Source organism: Perognathus longimembris, chromosome 1 (assembly GCF_023159225.1).
Source record: "Perognathus longimembris pacificus isolate PPM17 chromosome 1, ASM2315922v1, whole genome shotgun sequence".
NCBI classification, from domain to species: Eukaryota; Metazoa; Chordata; class Mammalia; order Rodentia; family Heteromyidae; genus Perognathus; species Perognathus longimembris.
In genome coordinates this window covers 81,530,559-81,553,997 of record NC_063161.1, presented here as the reverse complement: position 1 = coordinate 81,553,997, position 23,439 = coordinate 81,530,559, and the positions used below count along the sequence as shown (strand labels likewise).

Sequence of the window (23,439 nt, the reverse complement as noted above, 5' to 3'; positions counted from 1 at the left end):
GAGGAGGAGGAGGAGGAGGAGGAGGAGGAGGAGGAGGAGGAGGAGGAGGAGGAGGAGGAGGAGGAGGAGGAGGAGGAGGAGGAGGAGGAGGAGGAGGAGGAGGAGGAGGAGGAGGAGGAGGAGGAGGAGGAGGAGGAGGAGGAGGAGGAGGAGGAGGAGGAGGAGGAGGAGGAGGAGGAGGAGGAGGAGGAGGAGGAGGAGGAGGAGGAGGAGGAGGAGGAGGAGGAGGAGGAGGAGGAGGAGGAGGAGGAGGAGGAGGAGGAGGAGGAGGAGGAGGAGGAGGAGGAGGAGGAGGAGGAGGAGGAGGAGGAGGAGGAGGAGGAGGAGGAGGAGGAGGAGGAGGAGGAGGAGGAGGAGGAGGAGGAGGAGGAGGAGGAGGAGGAGGAGGAGGAGGAGGAGGAGGAGGAGGAGGAGGAGGAGGAGGAGGAGGAGGAGGAGGAGGAGGAGGAGGAGGAGGAGGAGGAGGAGGAGGAGGAGGAGGAGGAGGAGGAGGAGGAGGAGGAGGAGGAGGAGGAGGAGGAGGAGGAGGAGGAGGAGGAGGAGGAGGAGGAGGAGGAGACCAGATATATTCTTGGAAGTATGTAAGCTTTCCATGAAAATTTTAAAGTTATTTTTTTTTCTTTTTCTCTTTTTTCTTTCTTTCTTTTTTTTTTTTTTTCTGGTCCTGGGACTTGAACTCCAGGCTTGCACACTGTCCCCAAACCTCTTTGTGTTCAAGGCTAGTCACTCTACCACATGAGCCACAGTACTTCTGGCTTTTTGGGGTAGCTTATTGGAGATAAGAGTCACACGCTTTCTTGCTCGGGCTGGCTTCAAACTATGATCCTTAAATCTCAGTAGCTCAGGGCTGGAGATATGGCCTAGTGGCAAGAGTGCTTGCCTTGTATACATGAGGCCCTGGGTTCAATTCCCCAGCACCACATATACAGAAAATGGCCAGAAGTGGCGCTGTGGCTCAAGTGGCAGAGTGCTAGCCTTGAGCAAAAAGAAGCCAGGGACAGTGCTCAGGCCCTGAGTGTAAGCCCCAGGACGCCCCCCCCCAAAAAAAAAAATCTCAGTAGCTGATCTAAGTAGCTAGTATTACAGATGTGAGCCATGTGCACCTGGCTAATGTTAATTCTTACTTTAATTTTTTAATGACAGGCTTTCAATGGACTGTCAACCATAGACGTACAAGCATGGTACAGGTCAGGAACTTTTTCTACAGAGAACCACATAGGCTTTGGGTCTTTCTTAAAAATACTCATCTATACTGTTGTAGCATGAAAGTGGCCGTAGACATGGCCATGAGCCAATAAAACTTTATTTCAAAAACAGGCAGTGGCTATCATTTGTTGACCCTTGAAATCATCCAGACATAAGTAAGCACTGCCAAGTGACTTCATTGTTCACATCTGCATTACTTGTGTACAAATACACAGAGATGTGCAGGACTGCTATAATCATTAAGAAATAATGAGAAAAGAACATAGGAGGATGTTTTTGCCTAAGTAAAGGCCAAACAACATCACAACTTATGCCGTATAAGCAAAAGCTTTACAGCAGACAGAAGAAAAGTGGTGAGGAACTGGGTGATGATTAGCCTACGGTAGGGACACATCTTCAACCACACACATAAATACATGGAGCCATCAAAAACACATTTGTTTTATGAGAGGCAATTTCACTTCAGCAAAATACTAGTCTTTATATCAAGTTTAAGCTGTTGATTTGAAGTTTATTGATTTAGTAGCTTGATCTATGTTTCATTTACGATTTTATTTTGGATCTAGAGATCTACAAAAGCTAAAAGCATACATGGATTATAATTAGTTTTAGTATTATAGTTTAGAGAGTATTTTTAGAATATCTATAATTGAATCAATCCTAGTAAGTCATCAGGTTTCTCTCTAAAAAGCAAAATAATGCTTAAGCTTGAGAAGCACTGCCAAACATAAAGCCTTACTTCTGAGCTGAAGGGCCAAACTATAAAAGAGAACATATGAAGGAGTGGGAAGCAGGGGGTGAAGAAAACCACAAAGCATCCTGGGAAATGTAGTAAGCACAAAGAAGCTACCAGAAAGACCCCAGGTATCAGTGCCTACTTGAGAATGCATGTGACCTCCTATCTATTCAGGATGTCAGGAAGCTAAATAGAGAGGACAAGGGAAGATTTTATGTAAATCTAGCAGAACTTGACTAAGTAATTGCCAACAAAGCTTGACTAAAGCAGCTGTGTGTAACAGCAAATCTTCCCTCTGTTGAACTGAGGAGGGGTTTAGCATATACACGGACAGTGAATAGAGCTAAGGGAAACTGACTCTCTTTCTCCTATTGGTTGGTACACACCAGAAAGCCATGGACACTGGGAAAAATACTGCAGACTAAAAGTAAAAGAGGATGCCATCTTAAAGATTCACAGGGAGAATAAGCCTTGGAAGTAAATTTACCATGAAAACTAAAACCAATTGAAGAAACTAGCATTGTGGTATGAGAAGATATAATTTCTATAAAATAATAGTAAAAATTCTACAAGGAGATAACAGACTGAAGCATCAGATTGAGGTAAGAAAATAACAAAGATTTTCTGAAATGAAGGACTAAATACCATAATTTAAATCTCTAATGGAATTAGTAAAGAATCAAAAATGTCACTATAATCAATGGTATAGAGAATAATTAGGGCACAGGATGTAGCTCACTGGTAGAGTCCCTGGCATATAACAAGGCTTTAGGTTTGATCCCTAGCATTGTAAACACGCATGCACACACACACACACACACACACACACACACACACACACACACACACACCCCTAGAGTATTATGTAGAGCATTCTTATATTCTTTGGGGAAATCCATTGGCGCCAAAAAGGACCTACATCAGAAATAGTCAAGTAATTTAAAAGAGATGTTGCTCAAGAAAATATAAGAATGTCTAATAAGTACATGAAAAAGTATTCAACATCATTAGTTATCAGAGAAATGCAAATTAAAACCAAAATGAGAGAATATTTCACCCTTAGTTGGAGGACTCAAATTCAAAGGACTGACACTACTAAGTGCTTACAAACATGAGTAAAATTAGACCTGTCTACATTACTTGTAGAAATATAAAATGATACAACCACTTTGGACATGGTTTGGCAGATACCATACCACAAGTTTAAATCTAAAAATTTAAACATACAGTTCATCATATGATCTAGTAATTCCACTCTTAGGTATTTACCCTAGATAAATAAAAAACAGATCTACAAAAAGTCTTATACATAAATGATCATGGCATATTTTTGAAATGGCCAAAATAATCCAAATGCCTACAAATATGTAAGTAGATAAACTATGAACCACTATTCACCAACTTTTTAAAAGAATATGATACAGACACTTGCAGTGATACAGATGAATCTCACAAATACCATGCCAGGTAGAAGAAAGCAGACACAGAAGAATACATCCTGAGGGCTGGGAAGATGGCCTAGTGGTAGAGTGTTTGCCTGGTATACATGAAGCACTGGGTTCAATTCCTCATATATAGAAAAAGCCAGAAGTGGCGCTGTGGCTCAAGTGGTAGAGTGCTAGCCTTGAGCAAAAAGAAGCCAGGGAGAGTGCTCAGGCCCTGAGTTCAAGGCCCAGGACTGGCAAAAAAAAAAATACATACTGAATTATTTCATTTTTATCAAGTTTTAGAAGAAGTAAAACTAATCTTGAGGGACTGAAATTAGATCAGTGGTGATTGGAAAGGAATGGAGGAATATAGAAAGATATAGAAATGTTCTATATCTTCATGGAGTGGTAATTAATTGTATAGATTATATATGTGTCAAATCTCATTTTAAATATATACATTAACTATATATAAATTATGCTGTATCAGAGATGACTGAAAAGACAGGCATACATTTAGATTTGTTCTAAAGTTTTGAATTACGTAATTTAAAAAAGCATGAACAGATGCATCAAGAGCAGACTACTTGAAAATAATTTTTTAACCCTCATATCAGATTTCTCTTCAGAGATACTAAATAAGAGTTGATAGTGATAACATTTATAGTTATTAGAGGGACAAAAGTGACTTAAGTTTATATCAGCTTAAGTTTATATAATTCAGTATGACATGTAAGCACCCACCTATAATTTTAGCACTCTGAAGGCTGAGGTAAAAGAATCATGAGTTCAAAGCCATCTAGGGCCAATGTAATACAAACCTGCCTTAAATGAATTTACTTAATTAATACAAGTTTATATTTCCTCAAGAACTCTTCATAAGTGAATATCACTGAAAGTCAATATAAATAGAAGGGACTCAGAAAATATACCTTAAATCCACTCTTCTAGAAAAAAATTAACAAAAGCCTTTTCTCAGCTAAGACAATTTGAACTTAAAAACCTAAAAAAAAGGAAGTCTAAATGCTTATCATAAATATGATTTAAAGTGGAATAAAATGTAAAATAATAATAGTAATTCCTAGAAGGTACAATACAAAAGCAATACACAGAGATAATGAGCTCAAATTCAGATTTTATTTTATTTATTTAGTATGGAGTGAGGTCCAGAATTAACTGAAATGTGAAACGCCCATTTATGAAACACATTTGTCTTTCAAATATTAAGGAAGCTGTTTGTGTTCTTATGTGAAACATCCATAAAATGAATTTTTTATAAAGGGGAAAGTTCAATGTAAAAATATGCATAAATTTATGCAACAAAAAAGGCAAATATTATACAAATGAAAGTGATAACATTGGTTGCCTTAGGCAGAGGATTGCTGGAAGCTTGGAAATAGGAATAACAAGGAAACTATATTGTAAATGAGGAATGTACATGTCCTATTTTAAAAAATAAAAATTTCATATGTATTGTTTGCTTTGTTTTCTGTGTAGCTTAAGAATCAAATAAACATTGTTTGAAGACTTTTATTCTTATGCAAATCAAACTTAAGATAAAAATAATGTCACAAATCAGAAGACATACAATAAATTATCTTAAAGCAGTTGGTTCTCTTCTTGGGAAAAAAAGGTAGTATTTAGTTCTTACTTTAAAAAACCTATTGAGAATAAACTATAGAAGGTAAAGAGTTAAATTATGAAATATAAGCTTCAAGTATTAAATATCTAAAAGTAAAATACTAGAAAAGTAGGTAAATTTTAGAGGGAAGATTCCAAGAGAAATCTGATTAATTTTAATCTTCTAAAAATGTAAATCTTCTACTGATCAAAAACATCATACAAAATGAAAGGACACACCAACTGGGAAAACAAAAAAACCTTTTTTCAAATATGGTAAGAGCTTAACATCTTTATTTTTTTAAGAGCCAACCAAAATAAAAACAGGACAAACTTTTTGAAAACCTGTGTCCTCAGTACAAAAACTGGCAAAGGAAATGAACAGATGAAAGGTAAAATGGCTAAGAAACATATGAAACACACTGATAACCAAAGTAATCCAAAATAAAGAGAGATTCTTGCTTGATAAGGAAAATTCCAAGAAATAAAGACCCTGGTAGTTACTGATAGATAAGTAAGATAAGTAAGTTAGCACAATCGTTCTGGAAAATAACAGATTATGTAAAAATTGCCTTAAACATGTTACAATTTCAGATTGAGTAGAAAATGTTTCCTCAGGAACTTAGCACAACTTTATAACTGGGAGAAAGCTTCAAATAACCAAACAATTTAGCAATAAAGAAATGCTAAGTGAATAAATATATTCATACAACAAAATAGTATGCCAACACTAAAATTGTATTTTAAAATAGCTAATAACCTAAAATATGTTCAACATATACCATGAGTCAAAAAAAAAACCCAGAATAAACAATGTTGCATCTTACAAGGATAATTTTGAATAACTTCTAATATAGGAGGAAAATGCAACAAAATGGGAGTGTTATTTTTACTTTTCTATATATTTTTAAGTTCCTATAACACATGTAAAAGAGTCACTGTATTTTAAATGAAGAAATACTTCAACTGAAAAATTTTACCTGTCATCAATATGCTTAGGATCTCAAACGTGTTAAGTATTTAACAAGTATATAATCCACAGACAAAACCTAGATGATAATTAGCCTTCTACCTTCTTAATATATTTTTGGTAAAGAGTGTACAGAACAGATCTGTTACCAATACAGCCCTAGTACACTGGCCAACTTGAGTACTATCTTTCAATATAGTGAACAACCAAGTACAGACTCCCTGACCAAACCACAGATAATTCAACCATAATGGTATTTCCATGACACACTTGCCTGACGAGAAAGTCTTCAACTAAGACCACCCACTTATGACCCATAAACCATCAGGTAAAAGTTAACTGCTAAAATAATCTATGAATTGATAACTCTGGCATGAAGAGCTCTAAATCCCATGCCCGGATTCCCAAATGCTCCTCCCCATCCCCTGCTTGTTTTCTCTGGCAGGATGTTTTATAGTATGTTCATTTCCAACCCAACTAATAAAGCAGCTCTTTAAAGTTTAGAAAAACACTGCTTATTGGGTTCCTGGGTCCAGCATGTGTACAATACATAAATAAGCAAAGAACACATGTACAGTACCTTCCTGAAGCTGTGTTGGTTTGGCAAAATTTTCTCCACTCATTAAAACAACAAAAGATGCAGCTGCTCGAATTGTAGCCTGCCATGTTGACATGGCAACGGGTGGCTCCTGGCATGGAAAAAGGGCCCTGTTGTTTATGGGAGATCCCATAGTATAAACACATGGCCTGCAGAAGAAAGACAAAGACACAAAGAAGGAGAATCTTTAAAATGAGTTGTCACTTTTCTCACCACCATAGTAGGGAAGGTTAAGTTGAACTTTCAAAGTGAAAACATTTGAGGCTTTGTAGTTGTCTGGTTTCAAAGCATATTCAACCATGACTGCCAAGGGGCCAGCTATGTGAATAGCCCAGTGGTTATTTCTCCCAAATGAATTACTTAAATATGTAGAGAGGTGTTTTTTAAGAGAAAAAAAAATTGGATAAAGCTTTAAATACTAGTCTGCCAAGTTATAATTTACATTACTCTTGTCCCCCTCCCCTTAGGCCCTTATGCCTTCAAAAGAAAAAAAGTTTTCAGACATTCTTACAAACTTTTTGGAAAGTATTCTGGAAAAGAAAATATGTTTGGAGATCATTGAGATATTAATGTTTGGAAAAACAAGCTGGTGGTCTCAAAACCAGTGCTGGCGGTCAGATACCCCCAATCTTGGAAACCACCTTCTAAAATGGAACCCTTGTGGGAATCCTTGTGTGGAGGCCAAGAACAGGGGTTGGCATACAAACAGGACTGCAGGTCACAACAACCAGGCTTATGACGGGAAGGCCAAGTATTTTACCATTACCAAAGCAAGTATATGAAACCAACTGCATGGCATTAGGTCTCATTCTGTCACAACTTATCTAGACAGACAGACAGACACTCTACTTAAACAAGAAAATCCTTCCACTGTTGTCACAGTTGACAAATGAACAAGACCCATAAAAGCAAAGGAACCGTGCTTTTGGAACCACAGAATAAAAAGCACAGGCTGATTCCTCAGAAAAACATTTAAGAAAATGTTTCTATTTTTTGTGTTTCAGAGTTAATAAAAAAAATTGTCATTTTAATCAGCTAAATGGAGATGAGTATTACTTCTTGGGAACTCTTCCCCCCACCCCCCGCCCCGCCCCGTCTACCGGAGTCCAGCTGCTTTTCCTTTTTTCATTAACATTATGACTAAACAGTCAATTTGCTCCCACAATGTGCAAGAACACCAGAGTGATGGCTTTATTCTACCAGTCAGGGTCCAGTAAGGAAAAGAGAAAACACTAGGGCTTAATAAAGAAGTAATTTATATAGGAACTGATTATACAAATGATAGAAGTGCTGAAGTGAGGCAACCCAGAGATAAGTCCTAACTACAAGTTAGCTTTGATGCATAAGATTGAAGGAGCTAGTGTTACTGGGTCATAGAGACAGGAATGGTCTGGCAGAAGCCAGCATCACAAGGGGACTGTCCAGAAGGAGCTGGAATCACAAAGGAGACTGTTATACTGAAACTACCAAAGGAAGCAGGAAGAGTTTCTCACCAAGCCTTGCTCTCAACTCTTCCTTCAATGCTCCCCATCAGCCAAACCTAGCTAGAAGTCAGCAGAAGAGAGCCTGTGAAATAAAATTCCTTGAAGATTCAGAGATCATAGCAAGAGCAGAAAACAGATCTTAAGATAAACACAGTTGCTGTACATGTATCCTACAAACATATATCTCATGATATCTCACAAGTTTGATATGAGACAGAGAAAGAAAATCAGAAAGTCAGAAGACATTATTCTTAGCAGGCTTGCCAACTTATTAAATGAGAGAAACCCTTTAGCTCTGTCACAATAAAATGGGAGTTGGGAAGGAGGTGGGTAACAGTTACTGTCTCTTCTGGTCATAAGTCTATGGCTCTGTATCTCAAGTTAATAGATAAATGAATAAAGAAAAAAACTGCATACAAGGCCCAGGCTTCCCACCAATTTCAAGTTTGAAGTGTCTACAATGTTCCCCATGGGTCCTTGGCTAATTGACTTAACCTCAGTTAACTGTCTACCCTTAGGCTATTCAAGAATCTAGCAAGGAGGGCAGCTATACTCACTGGGATGGTGATAAAGGGAGGGATCCCATAGCAGCTCAAAGTGCTCTCAGGTGAAGTCAAGGTATATCTAATTCATAAAATTTTACCTAATAGGTGTCTCATTATTTTTTTTAAAAGCCCATCTTGGAGGAGAGTCCCAAGAAGGAAAAGAATTAGCAGGAATAGGGCAGACATTTCCATTGGCCAAATGGCAAGGTGACTCTTACTTTCCTTGACAATGGCAAATGCTGAAGAAAAGATGTTTGCTTTCTTATAGAAACAGAAAAGATCTCCGATTTTTCTTGTTCAAGGGATCCAGAAAGCCATTTCCAATCCAGTACACTTGTGGAGTTCAACCTGTTTATGATATTTACAGGATAGCAAAAAGCCCTCCTGCTCTGGCGTTCTCTTAAGACTTCTGCTTCATGTACAAGGACTGATTGCATACTGAACTTTAGTGCTTAAGACACTTCTGAAAGGGCCTGTGCTTGTAGCACCTCATTTGCCTTGGGTGACTCTGGGGTGGGGTGGTTTCTCTGCCCTACACAAATGACAAGCTTGCCAAGATGTTCTTACTCCCTCCAAGGTTGGTGTGGACCCATGCCAGCATATCATTCGTACTCCAACTGTGGCCTTAGGTATAGTGTCCCCAAGGCTTCCTCCATCAGCCTCCATAGTTCTTCCCTGCATAATCCATTAGCACTAAGATGAGGTCACACTCAAGAGGTCCTATGAGGCAGAATTAGAAAGATTTTGTAAGTAATTTTCTGAAGAACAGGAAGAAGAAAAAGATGACTTCTTGCCAGGTGTTAATGGCTTACACCTGCACTCCTAGCTACTCAGGAGGCTGAGATCTGAGGATTGGGTTCAAAGTCAGCTCAGGCAGGCACATCCATGACACTCTTATCTCGAATTAACCACCAAAAAGCTGGAAGTGGAGCTGTGACTCCTTGAGCAATAAAGCTAAGGGACAGTGGCTAGGCCCTGAATTCAGGCCCTAGTACTGGCATTTAAAAAAAAAAACTTCTTTGAGGGAGTCAGCTTCAGAGCTGGTCCCCCAATGACCTCCATCTGCTCACATCAATATAACTCTATAGTTCCCTCTATGCTGTACAGTGTTAGATAGTCTCTGTGTCCAATAAGATATGGAAAAATTGGTGGATGTCACTTTTGAGATAAGAGCGTAAAAAAGTTTAGTGAATTTTTTTCTTCCCCCTCCCTCCTTCTTACCTTTTTGCTCTGGGCAATTCAGCCACATATCATGACACATAGGCAGCCTAGGGGGAGGCCTAGTATGGAATCCTAGAATGGAGACTTTGGCCAATAGAAAGTGAGAAACTGAGCCTGCAACAATTATGTAAGAGGATTTTCTACCTTCAGTCAAGCCTTGAGATGCTTGCTGGACCAGCTGATTGCTTGACTACAACCTTAGAAGATTCTGAGGACAGATCTTCCAGCCAAGCTGCTCCTGAATTCCCACTCTCAGAAACCTGTGAGACAATAATTATTTGCTAATTTTTTTCAACCTTTTTTTTTCAGTAACTTGCTATGTAGCAAGATATACAAAAATCTCCAAAGTTTCTGGTTCAAGCAGCAAACTATTAAACAAAAAACAGAAACTTAGGATGAGATAAATGAAAAGACAAAGGGTACCGTCTGTTTATAAAGGGCTTATTTATACATCATACAGCAGAGGTCAACTTTGTAGACAATGAGGCTGTGTTTTCTATTCCAAATATAATATCCAACAATGGCACCTATCAAAATTAGAACTCAGAAAATTAGAAATTATGATTTTATGAAGTAGTAAACATTGGCACTCTATATAGATCCAAGTCAGAATACTAGCAAACCAGGGGAGAAATTAATTGACTGGATTAAAACTGTATTGTCCCCATCTTTTCCTTCCCAATTCTGTATTATGTCCCTCCAGTATTTCTAGACATTTTGTCCTGACTCTTCTGTCATCTTTCAGAAGGCTCTTTCTGCCATTTCTATACATGAACTCTTCTACTAAAGGGGTTAGTCACTTGGCCAGGCTCCCAGGAGAAGCCCAGTGTTCAAGGGCCCCAATGTCCTAACAAGTCTCTTTTCCTACCTTTCTCTTTTGGCTGGGCCATTAATGCTGTTAAGCCTTAAAATGTGTTTTCTTTTGGGTTTTCCACTTGGTATCTAGAGCTGTAAGTGTATCTGAAAGTGTAGATGGATCAAGCTGTCAATCTGGAAAGCCACACCTATAAATATACCATGTCTAATATGACTCATTCACTTTTTGGAATGTTCTCACACTATTTTCACAGATAGGAGATTTTAGGCACACTTTTTTGAAAGTAGACTTCTTTTGCACCTAGCCCTAACTCCCTTTTCTAGCAGTATTGGGGTTAAACTCAGGGCTTCACACTTGCTTGGTAGTTGCTCTTCTACTTGAGACATACCCCCACCCCAAACTTTTACCTTCTTTAGCTTTTTCCTTTCTCAGCTGAGACACACTACTCCATACCAATCTACTCAAACCAAGTGCCAGACTTAATAATAATCCAAGGCCTTTCACTTTTACAATCTGGTATCCTTGTGCATGTCTCACATCCCCTGAAAACAGTTTATAAAGGTAAGTAACTATATTTTAACAGAGATACATATCTTATCCACCAGATAAATTCTCTAATGGAATCTGGGGCATCTGCCAGCAGGTGGAGGCTAGGTAAATATAGGGTTTTCATAGTCATGTAATCACATTTGCTATGTAGTGATTTAAGAGTAAAGATGGCTCTAATCATGCACAAGCAAATGAGAACTACTGTATATGGAAAGTTGGTTCCTTGTTACCTGACCCTTCACTCAGAAGGGAGGAAAATGAATGTGCATTTATAATCAGGCTTTTCGGTATCTGAATGTGTAATCACTGAAATCAATGCAGCTGTGTGTTTATTCGACATGCACAGCCTTGCACCTCGGCTATGTTGCTAGAATGCTTATGGGATAGATAAGCAGAAGCCAGCCTGAAAATTTTCAGTGCCTATAACTTCATTATTTCCAGTCTGAATGACTTTTCTCTAGCATGCAAAGGAAAGTCTCTCATTAAGGCTCATGCTCTCAGGCCCTGGAAGACCAAACTGCCTGGGAGACCTCATGGAGAGTCCAGGTTAACTGCATAGGGGAGGAAAATGAAAATCAGAAAGAAGAGAAAAACAAAAAATAGGGGTTGAAATGTAGGACAATGGCTTGCTGCCATTAAAGAACCTCTAAAACTGAGGAAGAAACTATTAAAACAACAATCACTCAGCATCTAGTTCATATCTGTGTTTTAAGAGTGGTCAAAGGGACAAGACACACTAATGTAGCCTTCCAAGGTAAGAAGTCAACTAACTGATGTGCTTCATTATCACCTATGTGGTGCTTGTGTGCATCCACACATGTGTGCATACCTCAAATTTTATTAGCATATACTAATTTTTCAAAGATACTCTGTTGTGTATATATGCCACATTTTCTTTATCCATTTAGAGTTGTAGTGCTGATTCCTTATCATGACTAATGTTAACAGTGCTGTAATAAATAGGGGTGTGTGTACATCACTTTTACACTGACTTATATTTCTAAGGATGCATGCCCAGAAGTATAGCAGGATGAGGTTATATGGGAAAAATTTCCATACTGACTTCCACAATTGCTGCACTAATTTACATTCCCACCAACAGTACTTAAGGGTCCCAACCCTGCCCATCTTTGTATCTGTTTTGCTTTTCTTTTGTTGTTTTTAGTTTTGAGAATACTGAGGGCTGAATTTAGGGTCTTGTGGTTTACCAGGCAGGCATTCTACCACTTGAGCTATATGCCTTCAGTCCTCCTTCCCATTAGTTATTTTCAAGGTAAGGTCTTGCATATTTTATGTAAGGGCCACACTAAACTGTAATTCCCCCACTTTTGTAGAAATGTCACTGGGGAAAATAGACACATACCATTTTTTCCACCTATTTTTTCCCCTGTAGCTAGGATAAGAGGTGCTTACCACCACATTCAGCCACTGGCTGAGATAGAACCTTGAGAAGTTTTTTCCCAGGCCAGCCATAAACTATGATTTCCTCATCTCTGCCCTCCTCATAGGTAGGATTGTAGGCTTGAGCCATGGCATCTAGCTGTGGAAATTTTCTTAATGATAGAAAGGGACTAGGAGGAAATTGAATTTGAATGTCATTTTGACTTACATTTTCTTTGAAATTGAATTTTATTTTTTTATTTTTTTTTACATTTTATTTATTTATTTTTATTTATTTATTTTTTTCTCAAATTTTTATTATCAAACTGATGTACAGAGAGGTTACAGTATCATACGTTGGGCATTGGATACATTTCTTGTACTGTTTGTTGCCTTGTCCCTCATGCCCCCCTCCCTCGCCCCTTTCCCTCCACCCCCCAGGTGTTCAGTTCACTTACACCAAACAGTTTTGCAAGTATTGCTTTTGTAGTTATTTCTCTTTTTTTACCCTGTGTCTCTCAAATTTGGTATTCCCTTTGAATGAAATTGAATTTTAATGTCATTTTGACTTACATTTTTTATAGACGATGTCACACATTTCTTTGTTTATTTGCCCATTTGTATTTCCTCAAGAAGTGTGTATTCATTTGCCTAATTATTAATTTGGTTATTTGTTCCTTTGGTGTTTTGGTTTTTTTTTTTTTTTTTTTTTAGCACTCTACAGATTCTAAATATTAACCTCATCTTAGTTGAGCAGCTTACAGAGATTTTCTCCTGTACTGAAAGATCTCTCAATGGGGTATTTTTTTTCCTATGCTGTGCAGAAGGCTTTCAATTTGATGCAACCCCCATTAGTCAATTCTTATTATTTCCTGAGCAAAAATTGGAATCCTATTCAGAAAGCTTTTGCTTTGGTGGTATTTAGCCAGTACAGCAGTAGCTGCAAAGTTTTACATCCCACACGGAGGCCTTTGATCTTTTGAGTTGATTTTTATAGGGGTGAAAAGCAGGGTCTAGTTTTAGTCTTCTACATGTGGATATCCACTCATCTTCAGGAGCCATCCATAAAGAAGAATTTGTAGAGCATTGATTCAAGCCATGTATTTTCTCTCTCCAGTTGACTACGATATACGTCTTTCTGGAATCTGGAAAAAAGGGGGTTATTTTCCAGTTTTAAAAGGTTGTAAATTCTACTACTTTCCATCGTTACTTTTTTCAGACTTTTGATAGTCACAGTTCAGTGACTGGTGAGCATACTGCCAGAAGTGGGTAGGTGATGAGCCTGCAGGGGATATAGCAGGTTCTCTTTAAACCAGGTTACAGTCTCCAATATAGTGAGAAAACCACTGTTTTACTGTGCCACAAAAACCAAGAGCTACTAGTTCCAATGACTGTTCACATTTTCTCTCTCTCCCCTACACACACACACACACACACACACACACACATACACACACACTTACTTTTTCTATCATTCCACTTCATGGCTCCATTATGAAAGCCACAGTTCATCAACAGATGACATAGAAGTTCCAAACAGAAGGCTGCTTGGATTGGATAGAACTACAAGTGCCTCTAAGTAAAAAATTTACCAAGGTGAATTTTATCAAGGAGTTGGTTTTTTGGACTTTTTTGTATGAAGTGGGCAAACTAGTAATAAAAGCAAAGACAGTATTTTTCTCCTAGAACTCCTTCATAGATACAAAGTAGTATATGCAGAAATCATGTTAAGACCCTGTCATGGCATCTTGTCAACTTATACAAGGAAATTAAGCTCCACAACTGATATAAATTTACTCAGCAATTTAGCAGCATAAGTGAAACTACTATTCAAGTCTCCTGGCTCTCAATTTCCACTTCTTCTCAAACTATGCCATCTTCATTATACAGTCTGCTGTCATTTGTTATTTTCTGCTGATGTCTGATACTTCTTCTTTTTTGGGGGGGGGGGGGTTGGTCATTTTGGTTATCGTTCCAGTTCATGGTTGCTTTTGCTTCCTTGGTGTTTCAATTGAGATCTGGGAAGTGGTTTGTGGAAGAAGGAAGCTAAAATGTGAACTTCTTTGCAGTCATATGGTGGTATCATAGAACTAATTACTCTAAGTCTCATGAATCTTGTACTGGTTTCTTGAAATAAGTATAAGAGGAAAAAGCATAATAATTGCAGAAAAAAGTGACATTATTAAGGATTAAACTCGGGGGCTCCCGTTTGTGTTTCACCTTCTGAGCCATCCCCTCTAGTCCTAGAAATGTTTTTTAAAAATTTAAGAACTAAAGTCTCTTTTGTGAGATCTGCTCATTCTTTTTTTTTTTTTTTCTTTAATGCCAGGTGCCAGTGGCTTATACTTGTAATCCTAGCTACTCAGAAGGCTGAAATCTGAGGATCAAGCCAGCCTAGGCAGGGAAGTCTATAAGACTCTTATCTCTAATTAATCACCAAAAATTCAGAATTGAATCTTTGACTCAAGTAGTAGAGCACTAGCTTTGAGCAAAAAAACTCAGGGATGGAACCCACGCCTGACCCAGAACTGACACAAAAACAAATAAACAAGAGAAATAAACAAAAGCAACTTTCCTTTAGCCAGGAATGGTGGCTCCAGCCTATAATCATAGCTATTTGAGAAGCTAGGAGTTTGAGGGACCATGGTTTGACACCAGCTTGCTTGAGATATCATCTCAATCAATGGTTGGGGGTAGTGGCTGTGGTGCTACATGTCTTTTATCTGGTTATGTGAGAAGTACAATGGCTGGGCATAGTGGCATGGACCAGTTATCCTCAACAACACCTAAAAGCACAGGTAGGAAGGTTACAGCCCAGGCTGGCTCAAGCATAGCTTGAAACCCTACTTTGAAAATAACCAACATAAAAAAGGAACTAGAGGTATGGTTCAGTAGGAAAGTGTCTAACTCTGAAGTGTGAGGCTCCCAGTTTTAATTCCCACTACTGCCCAAAATTGAACAAGAACACACACAAAAAAAAACACCTTTCCTTTATAGTGAGATATAAAAAAATGGACCTAATTCAGTAATGAGGGGTAAGTACATTTAACATATGGCTTTGATGTCAATTAAAAATATTCCAAAAATATCTTTCTTGGTTCAATAGCTTAACAGTAAACACACTAGTGCTGGTGGCTCATGACTACAATACCGCCACTCAGGAGGCTGAGATCTGAGGATCCAGGTTCAAAGTCAGTCCAGTCAGAAAAGTCCATGAGATTCTTATCTCCAATTAATCATTATGAGTAGAGGTGTGGCCCAAGTGGTAGAACATCAACCTTCAGTGACAAATCCAAGAAAGACTATGAGGCCCTGAATTCAAGCCCCTGTACCAGCATCAATAAATAAATTTAAAAATGGTACTTTGTCAACTTCATCCTGGTATTGTCCAGAACAAAGAAACATCACATCATTCAAGAAAAATTAAAATTTTAACATTACCTTATAGTATTATTTTTTCGGGTTAATGTTATTTTGGTCAACAATTCAAATAAAGTTTAGGAATAAATTTCCTATACTGAACCAAATTTCTCCAGCATTCAATTCTCACTCAGTGATGGCATCAGCTAAGCCCAGATTCCCATATCACTTGACTACTTCCCCAACTATCATCTTAATTCTAAGGGAAGAGGGGATGTGTTACCAGAGGAATGCATGGATTATAATGGCACTGTATTCAGTAAGAAAAAAAAAAAAAGAAAAGAAAAGAAATGCAAGGCTAATGAAGAAAATGAACAAAGTTCAAATAAAAATCTCTACTTTTACATTTTCCCCCCTTGGGCATATAGAGAATCTACAATCAAAAATATATTAAGTCCTTCTCTTTTCTAGCTTTGCAGGAGTATCTTTTCACATGCTTGGGCCTATGGATAAGGTCATCATTTAAAGGACACACACAGCAGGGTGCTGGTGGTTCATACCTATATAATCCTACTACTCAGGAGGCTGAGATCTGAAGATCACAGTTCAAAGCCAGCCCAGGCAGGAAACTCCATGAGATTCTTATCTCCAATTACCACCCAAAAACCAGAAGTGGCACTTGTGGCTCAAATGGTAGAGTGCTAGTCTTGAGCTCTGTCTAGGCCCAGAGTTCAAGCCCCATGACTGACAAAAATAAATGGTACACACATGTATACAGCATATAAAGACATCTTTTCCAAGAAGCATGTTGTATTAGATTGCCATGTATGTGCTTCCTGTCCATTACTCTTAAATGTCACTTAGAGTCCAACATCTGAGGAGCAAAGCAAGGAAGGGCACTTAGGTTCAACAGCTGGCTCAACCCTAAGGTGGCTAAGCTAAGACAGGTAACTGAAGTGTTTTTCTTTCAAATATTTCAGTTCATATTAGAACTAGAATAATAAGGACAAAAACTTTAGAAGAATAATTTAATTCTCAATTCTTCTCCAGAGAATATTCTACCTGGTAAAAGTGGGAGGGGAGATCTTACAAATAGGGATTTCAAAGGATTTGAGGATGTTGATTTCTTCCTAAATTTGGGAGTTTTTAATAAAAGGTTTATGTTAGCACAGTTTTAAATTTAAGAAAAAACACAAGTGCTTTCATATACCCCAAACCTGCTTCTCCCTATTACCACCTTACATTTGTAACAATTATTGAAATGTGCATGAAAACTTAATTCAGATTTTCTTATTTGTTCTTAATATTCTTTGTTTGTTACAAGATGCCAGATAGATAGATGGACACACACACACACACATATACAGAGGGGGGGGGCACTATGTAACATAGGCTGGCCTCACACTAGCCATCCTCCTGTCTCAGACTCTCAATTGCAGGCACTATAGACAATAGGGCCTGGCTACCTTATTTCTTCTGGGTAATATGACAGGCGCCTCTTAACTCTGACAGTTGCCTAGGCATTGCTTGTTTATGTGGACCTTAACTATTTTAAAAGATCAAGCATTGAATCAAATGTCTCTCAGCTAGTGTTTTGCTGATGATTTTTCTCAGGATTTGAGTGGAGTAAAGAATTTGGGGAAAAGACGTAATATTTTTTAAAAATTACAACATACTAGGATTCATATTTTCAATACAACTCATCCCTATTGTTCTTGACCTTGACCATCTTGCTGAGGTAGAACTAACTTCTTCAGTGTAAAGTAATTCTTTTTTCCTTTTCCATAACACATTATTCAGGAGTCATGTATAGTTCACATTCCCTATGCCTTCTCAAGGATATTATTGTTGTATTATATATTATAACATACATTATTTGGAACACTTCTGTACATAGACTTGTCTATTTTTCCATAGCTGGCTATTTGTCGAGGGATTTATAATCAGTTTGGATTATGTACTTTATAATTTAGTTTATCATTCAATGCTACTTTAATATTTTGTTACTCATCATCGACTATCAAAAGTTCTTTTGTGACTGCCGGTCCCCTTGGCATACCCCACGGTGGGTTTTGGCTGCTGACTGAATGACACTGTAAGATGCTCCAGGCTCACTTTGCATTTTCCTGCTCCTATTGTAGCCATTTCTCTAAGAAACCATTGTTCCTTTTTATTGGAAAATTGTTATAGAAATTATGATCTAAGTACTTATGTGCTCATTGTTTCTAGGCCTGTCAGCTGACAAATAACATACACACATATGCACATATATATGTGTGTATGCATGTAGGTGTATATATATACATATATATATAGGCCCTTGGAAATACAGAAACCTATAATTATTTCTATATGAAATTCATATCTATATTAAGCTAACCATGAATTTGCAGTAATATCTTCAAATCTTAATCCATTATAATGTGTAAATGTAACTTATATCCCCTTGTTTATTGATAATCTCGCTCTATAGCAGTGAGAAGCCTGGTTTATACTTTCCACCGTCTATTTACCTAATTGGTCAGTGCTAGCACACATACACACACACACACACACACACACACACTTCAGAATTGTTAACCTGTTTCCCCATGAGAAACAATTTTATCAACAACACTACAGCACTTATACACATTTTCTTTTGCCTGTAGTCTTAGACACCATGCATTCCTAAAGTTTACTTAGGGCAGCCCTGGGAGTGTTGCTCAATGACAGAATGCTTGTTCAACATGTGCCAGGCTCTGACTTTAATTCCCAGTGCCATGAAAGGAAAACAAAAACAAAGCTACTTAGGACAGCACCTTTTCTCCCACCTTTTCTTAAGAGAGGATGTTAGTACATTTAGAATAATTAGACTGTGTTGCATTTTGTATTTCATCCTGGTATCATCTGACCTCCTAAACAATTATGTATTTATTATAAAAAAATATTTGTTTTATTCTTTGTTGCAGTAGGGTGAGGGTGGGATAAAGGAAAAACATCAATGGCACTTGAAAGATTAGTTTCAATGTTTTCTTAAATTTATATCTAACTTTACTTTTAAATTAGGAATTGATTTAAAGCTAATATAATTCATTAATTTTTAAATGTTCTTGAAAACTTTGTATACAGTAGATGCTATGGTAATGATGAAAAGTTGATCCCTTGCACAATTAAGCCATAGACTTTTTCTGGAACTTCCTGTCACTTAATTTAATTTTCCTACCCATAAATGGAGATAAAAAGTTTCCCACTCAGACCATAAATTTACATTAGTATTCTTCCATTCAGTAGTAAATAAATAACAGCTACTTCAGTTGTTGTAAGTGCAGAATCTGCACCATATAGAAAATCTCTATCTAATTAAAGTTTTCACACAGTGTTAAATTTTATATTTTCACATAATGATATTCATAAAGTATTGTGAATCCGACAATTTACTTTTCAGTCATATTACTAAGGAATGTAATCCTCACTTAAAGTTCTTAAAATATCCACACAATTACCTGTTCATACTTACAGTTATTCTTAAGTACACAGGAGAATTTAGAGATACTCTGTGGCCACTTATGGAAGATTATCTCAATTATAATAAACCCTGTTCCTTACCAGAAAATGGGGGGAGGGGAACATCTTTCTAGTATGCTTTTTAAATTAATGTTTATTATCCACTAATACTGTATAAATGACATTGAAACACTAATATATCATAAACTTCCAAGAGCAAAGTATCAACTTCTGCTGTGTTCAAGCATTTTATTGAACCATCTGAAAAAGACACATCAAGAATAAGTTCATAACTCCATGTATGGAAACAACTGTTATATCACTGTTGTAATTACTTTCAATAAGTGATGTGAAACCGTAGCTTCTATTATTGATTATCCTCTTGTATCCCCTTCCTATGGTTGTACCTGCACTATCTCTGTATCTTATCTGAGTACATTGGAAACTGTGTATACTGGTATTAGAACTAGGAAACTGAAAAGGAATACCAAAATCAAAAGGCACAGGGTAAAAAGACAAATGACTACAAAAGCAATACTTGCAAAACTGTTTAGTGTAAATCAACTGAACTCATGGGGAGAAAGGGAAAGGAGGAGGGGGGAGGGGAGAATGAGGGAGGAGGTAACAAACAGTACAAGAAATGTATCCAACGCCTAACGTATGAAACTGTAACTTCTCTGTACATCAGTTAGACAATAAAAATTTTTTAAAAAAGAATAAGTTCAAAATGTCAACCTTTGGAGGAGCAAACTGTGCCCAAGAACTCCTTTAGTCTCTTCATAGAAACTAGTTATTTCTACTCAATACTTTTATATGTAATTTGATTCAGAAATCTAATGTCTTTCTTTGTAGTAGGCACTTAGAGGAGACAAAATCACGTTTGAACCATTAATATTGCTTCCAAAACTGTCCCTGTCGCCCCTTTTATTCCAGTTCAGAAATAAAATATCTGGGAGTATAAAACTACAATTTCCTCATTAAATATTGAGACATTACATGATTAAATCTTATTGCAAATCTTATTTTTAGTAATTTAAAACAAATACAATAAGAACACCTGTTTCTTTTCCTCAGTCTTCAAAGAGCATTCAATAAATAAATTGCTATGCTTTTGTGCAGATGTAAGTTTATACCAACTCTGCAGCATCCCAAAGGCTGCCTTAAACTCTAGCAGAAAACAGGAGAAAAACTCACTGTGAGAAGCTGGAAACCAGAGCAAGAGATAAGTTTAGAGGCAAAGAATGGGATAATTAGAGCTCAGTGTCAAAGTTATGTTTCACACAAACAACAACCTAAAGAACACTCTTAACAGGTTCTTCAGTGATGGGTTAAGGAAGAAAGGAGACATAAGCATTTACCAGAGACTGTTGCCTCAACATTTGCTCCCAGCCAAGCTCTATAATTATTACAGCAGTGACTTGAATCACATTAGCACAAATAAATAGGTTAAATAATGAAGAACCAATAGTTTGATTTAGAAATTCTTAAATTCTACAAAACTGGACAGCTGTTTGAGGAAGAACAATATGAAGAGGATAGGTGGCTCCCCTGGAAAACATTGTCTCAACTCCTTCTCCTCACAGTAAAAATTGGGGTCTTCCTGGGACCATATGCCAAGAGTCACAGCCCAAGAAAGCAGTGCACAGTCTCAGCAGGATGAGTTAATTCACTCCTCAGGAACAGATCACTTAGGAGCATTGGGTTGACTTAATACAGTAACTGACAAAGCCCCAAGAAAGTACAGCCACTAGGAGACAGTCACAAAGCAGAGCTGACCTTATTTGAAAGAGCTTTGCCTTGCTTCACACCTGCCCAACGTCACAGCAATTTATTTTCTCAAGGGGGCTATGAAGGAAGTTAAAGAATTTTCTCAGAGACATATCACTCCCATCAATAAAACTGGAAATCACTAGCAGTGATCTCAACCAAGAACCAGGCTCAGGATTTCATCATTAAACTTGCTTCACAATCTACTAACTCAGAAATACAGTAGCTTAATCAAGTAATCTCTTCATCCTGACTTACACCAGATAATCCTATTAAAGGTACAGCATGCCTGGGAATTTATCTTCCTTTCTGAGGGCCTAAGGATTTGAGGTTATCTGGATAATGCCACAGAATAAACAGGAGCATCTCCACAGACTTGGCCCCTTATCTGAAAGCATCCACGAAGTGTAAAATTAGTGGGGCTGTGGAGCATTCAGATAACCTACCTGCCACACTGGTCTGAGGTCCAAGTAACTGATCGCCCCTCAGGTTTGGTTTTGTACCATATTCTGATGGCATGAGGAAAGTCAGTAGCTGTCTGAGCTCCTGTCTTCCTGATCCGTAAACTCCAAGTGTCAGTGTCAAAGAAGAGTTCCCCACAGCTAGGAGCCTGGCTGCAGCGAGCAAAATAATCGAACTGCTCCCTCCAACGATCTGCAGGCAAAGTCACAAGCTCACGAACCATCTCATTCCTGAGCTCCTTAGAAATAGCTGTGAGCTTGGGAGACCTTGTAAATTTTTCAATACCTAGCACAGCAGCAACATCCACCTCCTCGACCTTTAACACAGATAAATCACAGCAGTCCAATACTAGCAAAAATTCCTCTCTCCCATGATTCTCTGTGTCACAGCAGTACTTTGAGATAGAGATCCCAGAAGCCTGTTCCTGGTTGTCATGGTTACCGTCTTTATCAGAAATATCTTTATCAGCTTTGCTACAGATTTCAAAATTATTATATCCCATTTTAGATGAGGAGGAGCTTGCATTTGTCGCAGGAATATGGCAGGGTTTGAGTGTCCTTAATGTGCAGGCTTCATTTGACTCCATTTGGCAGGTTTCCTTAGAGGAACTGCTCCATTGCTTCAATCTGTCTCCATCCTCAAAGAAAAGCACAATGGTGCCCTCAATGACTTGACATTCAAAATCTATATCTAAGTCTAGCACATAGTGTTTCACAAGTATGTGGTTGGTGTTGGCCATGAGAGGCAGATCATCTCGAGAAGGGTCCAGCTTTATGTCCATCATGTAGTTCGTTGCTTAAGAGTTTTGTTGAAATTGTAGATAGGACTTCCTATTTGCTTTATTCTTCCAGAATTATAAATGGCTGCTTACACAAAAAATAACAATAAAAAGTACCTGATGATGTCACAAGTTATGTTTCCATAACTTTCATTCCCCTGGCAAAGAAAAAAAATACAATAAGATAAAATCCCAAATACAATCTTTAAATGCTCCTACAACTACAGCTATTGCTACAAGGTGACTACCATCCTTAATCATCCCCCGATATAGGAGATACCCATTGCTAAAAGGCACACTAATCTTTTTGACTGACATGAAAGAAAGCTGCACTATGGGATTCTAAAAATACTTCAATTACCAGTGGAATGAAATAGACTGCTACAAAGCCAAAAAAATCATGCTCCTAACTAGAATAGTCCTTGTTATGGAAAAGCACAATTGTTATGCAAAATTGTAACCTCGCATCACTGCGCCTCTTGTTTTAGAAGATATTAAATGTATCATTTCTAATTTTGTGCATCAAAAGATAAGTGATTGTTTCTCTACTGTGATTTTAAGTAACAAGTGTGAATGAGGGCTAAATGGCCTCATACATTTTATTCTTTGAGAGTAATAATTTAATACATACAATGTAACTCCAGGGATTAATGTACTTTTCACATTACCATTGCTCTCATATCAGCACTTCCAGTAAATTACGGGAAAAATGAGCCAATTTACCAAGAGTGCATTCTAAGTATTCCTTTGAGATTGTTCATGGAGATTTTTCAAATTTATAGTTAAATACTCAAGGTATATCATTACATCTTAATAGCTGAAAATCCATTAACATTCTGGATAATAGCTTTCTTGTGGCAAACAAAAGGTCTTCTCATTTGGAAAAAAAAGTATGCAAATACCTATAAAAGGAAGGAAAGAGATTAAAATGTAGAAACAGATGTTGTAATAAAATGTGCAAGTTCTTCATAAAAGTTCTGAATCAAATGTATTCTTATTACATAATAGCACCACAGCTAAAAGAAAAAAGTAT

General features: G+C 37.6%; 1 protein-coding gene across 11 annotated transcripts in view; it reads right to left on the bottom strand.

The window, feature by feature from the left end:
- LOC125339685 (aminopeptidase O (putative)) overlaps positions 1 to 23,439 on the bottom strand; it is a 348,038-nt gene that overhangs the window by 289,064 nt on the left and 35,535 nt on the right. For 10 of the 11 annotated variants that reach the window (XM_048330939.1, XM_048331005.1, XM_048331004.1 and 7 more), the window contains 2 exons: positions 21,613 to 22,564; positions 6,540 to 6,706 (listed from right to left, as the gene is read on the bottom strand). In XM_048330939.1, the coding sequence (XP_048186896.1) occupies positions 6,540 to 6,706; positions 21,613 to 22,412 (967 nt within the window). In that variant the 5' untranslated portion in view covers positions 22,413 to 22,564. Of the gene's footprint in view, positions 1 to 6,539; positions 6,707 to 21,612; positions 22,565 to 23,439 lie in introns of those variants that run through there. The other variant, XM_048331001.1, reaches the window with a different exon arrangement.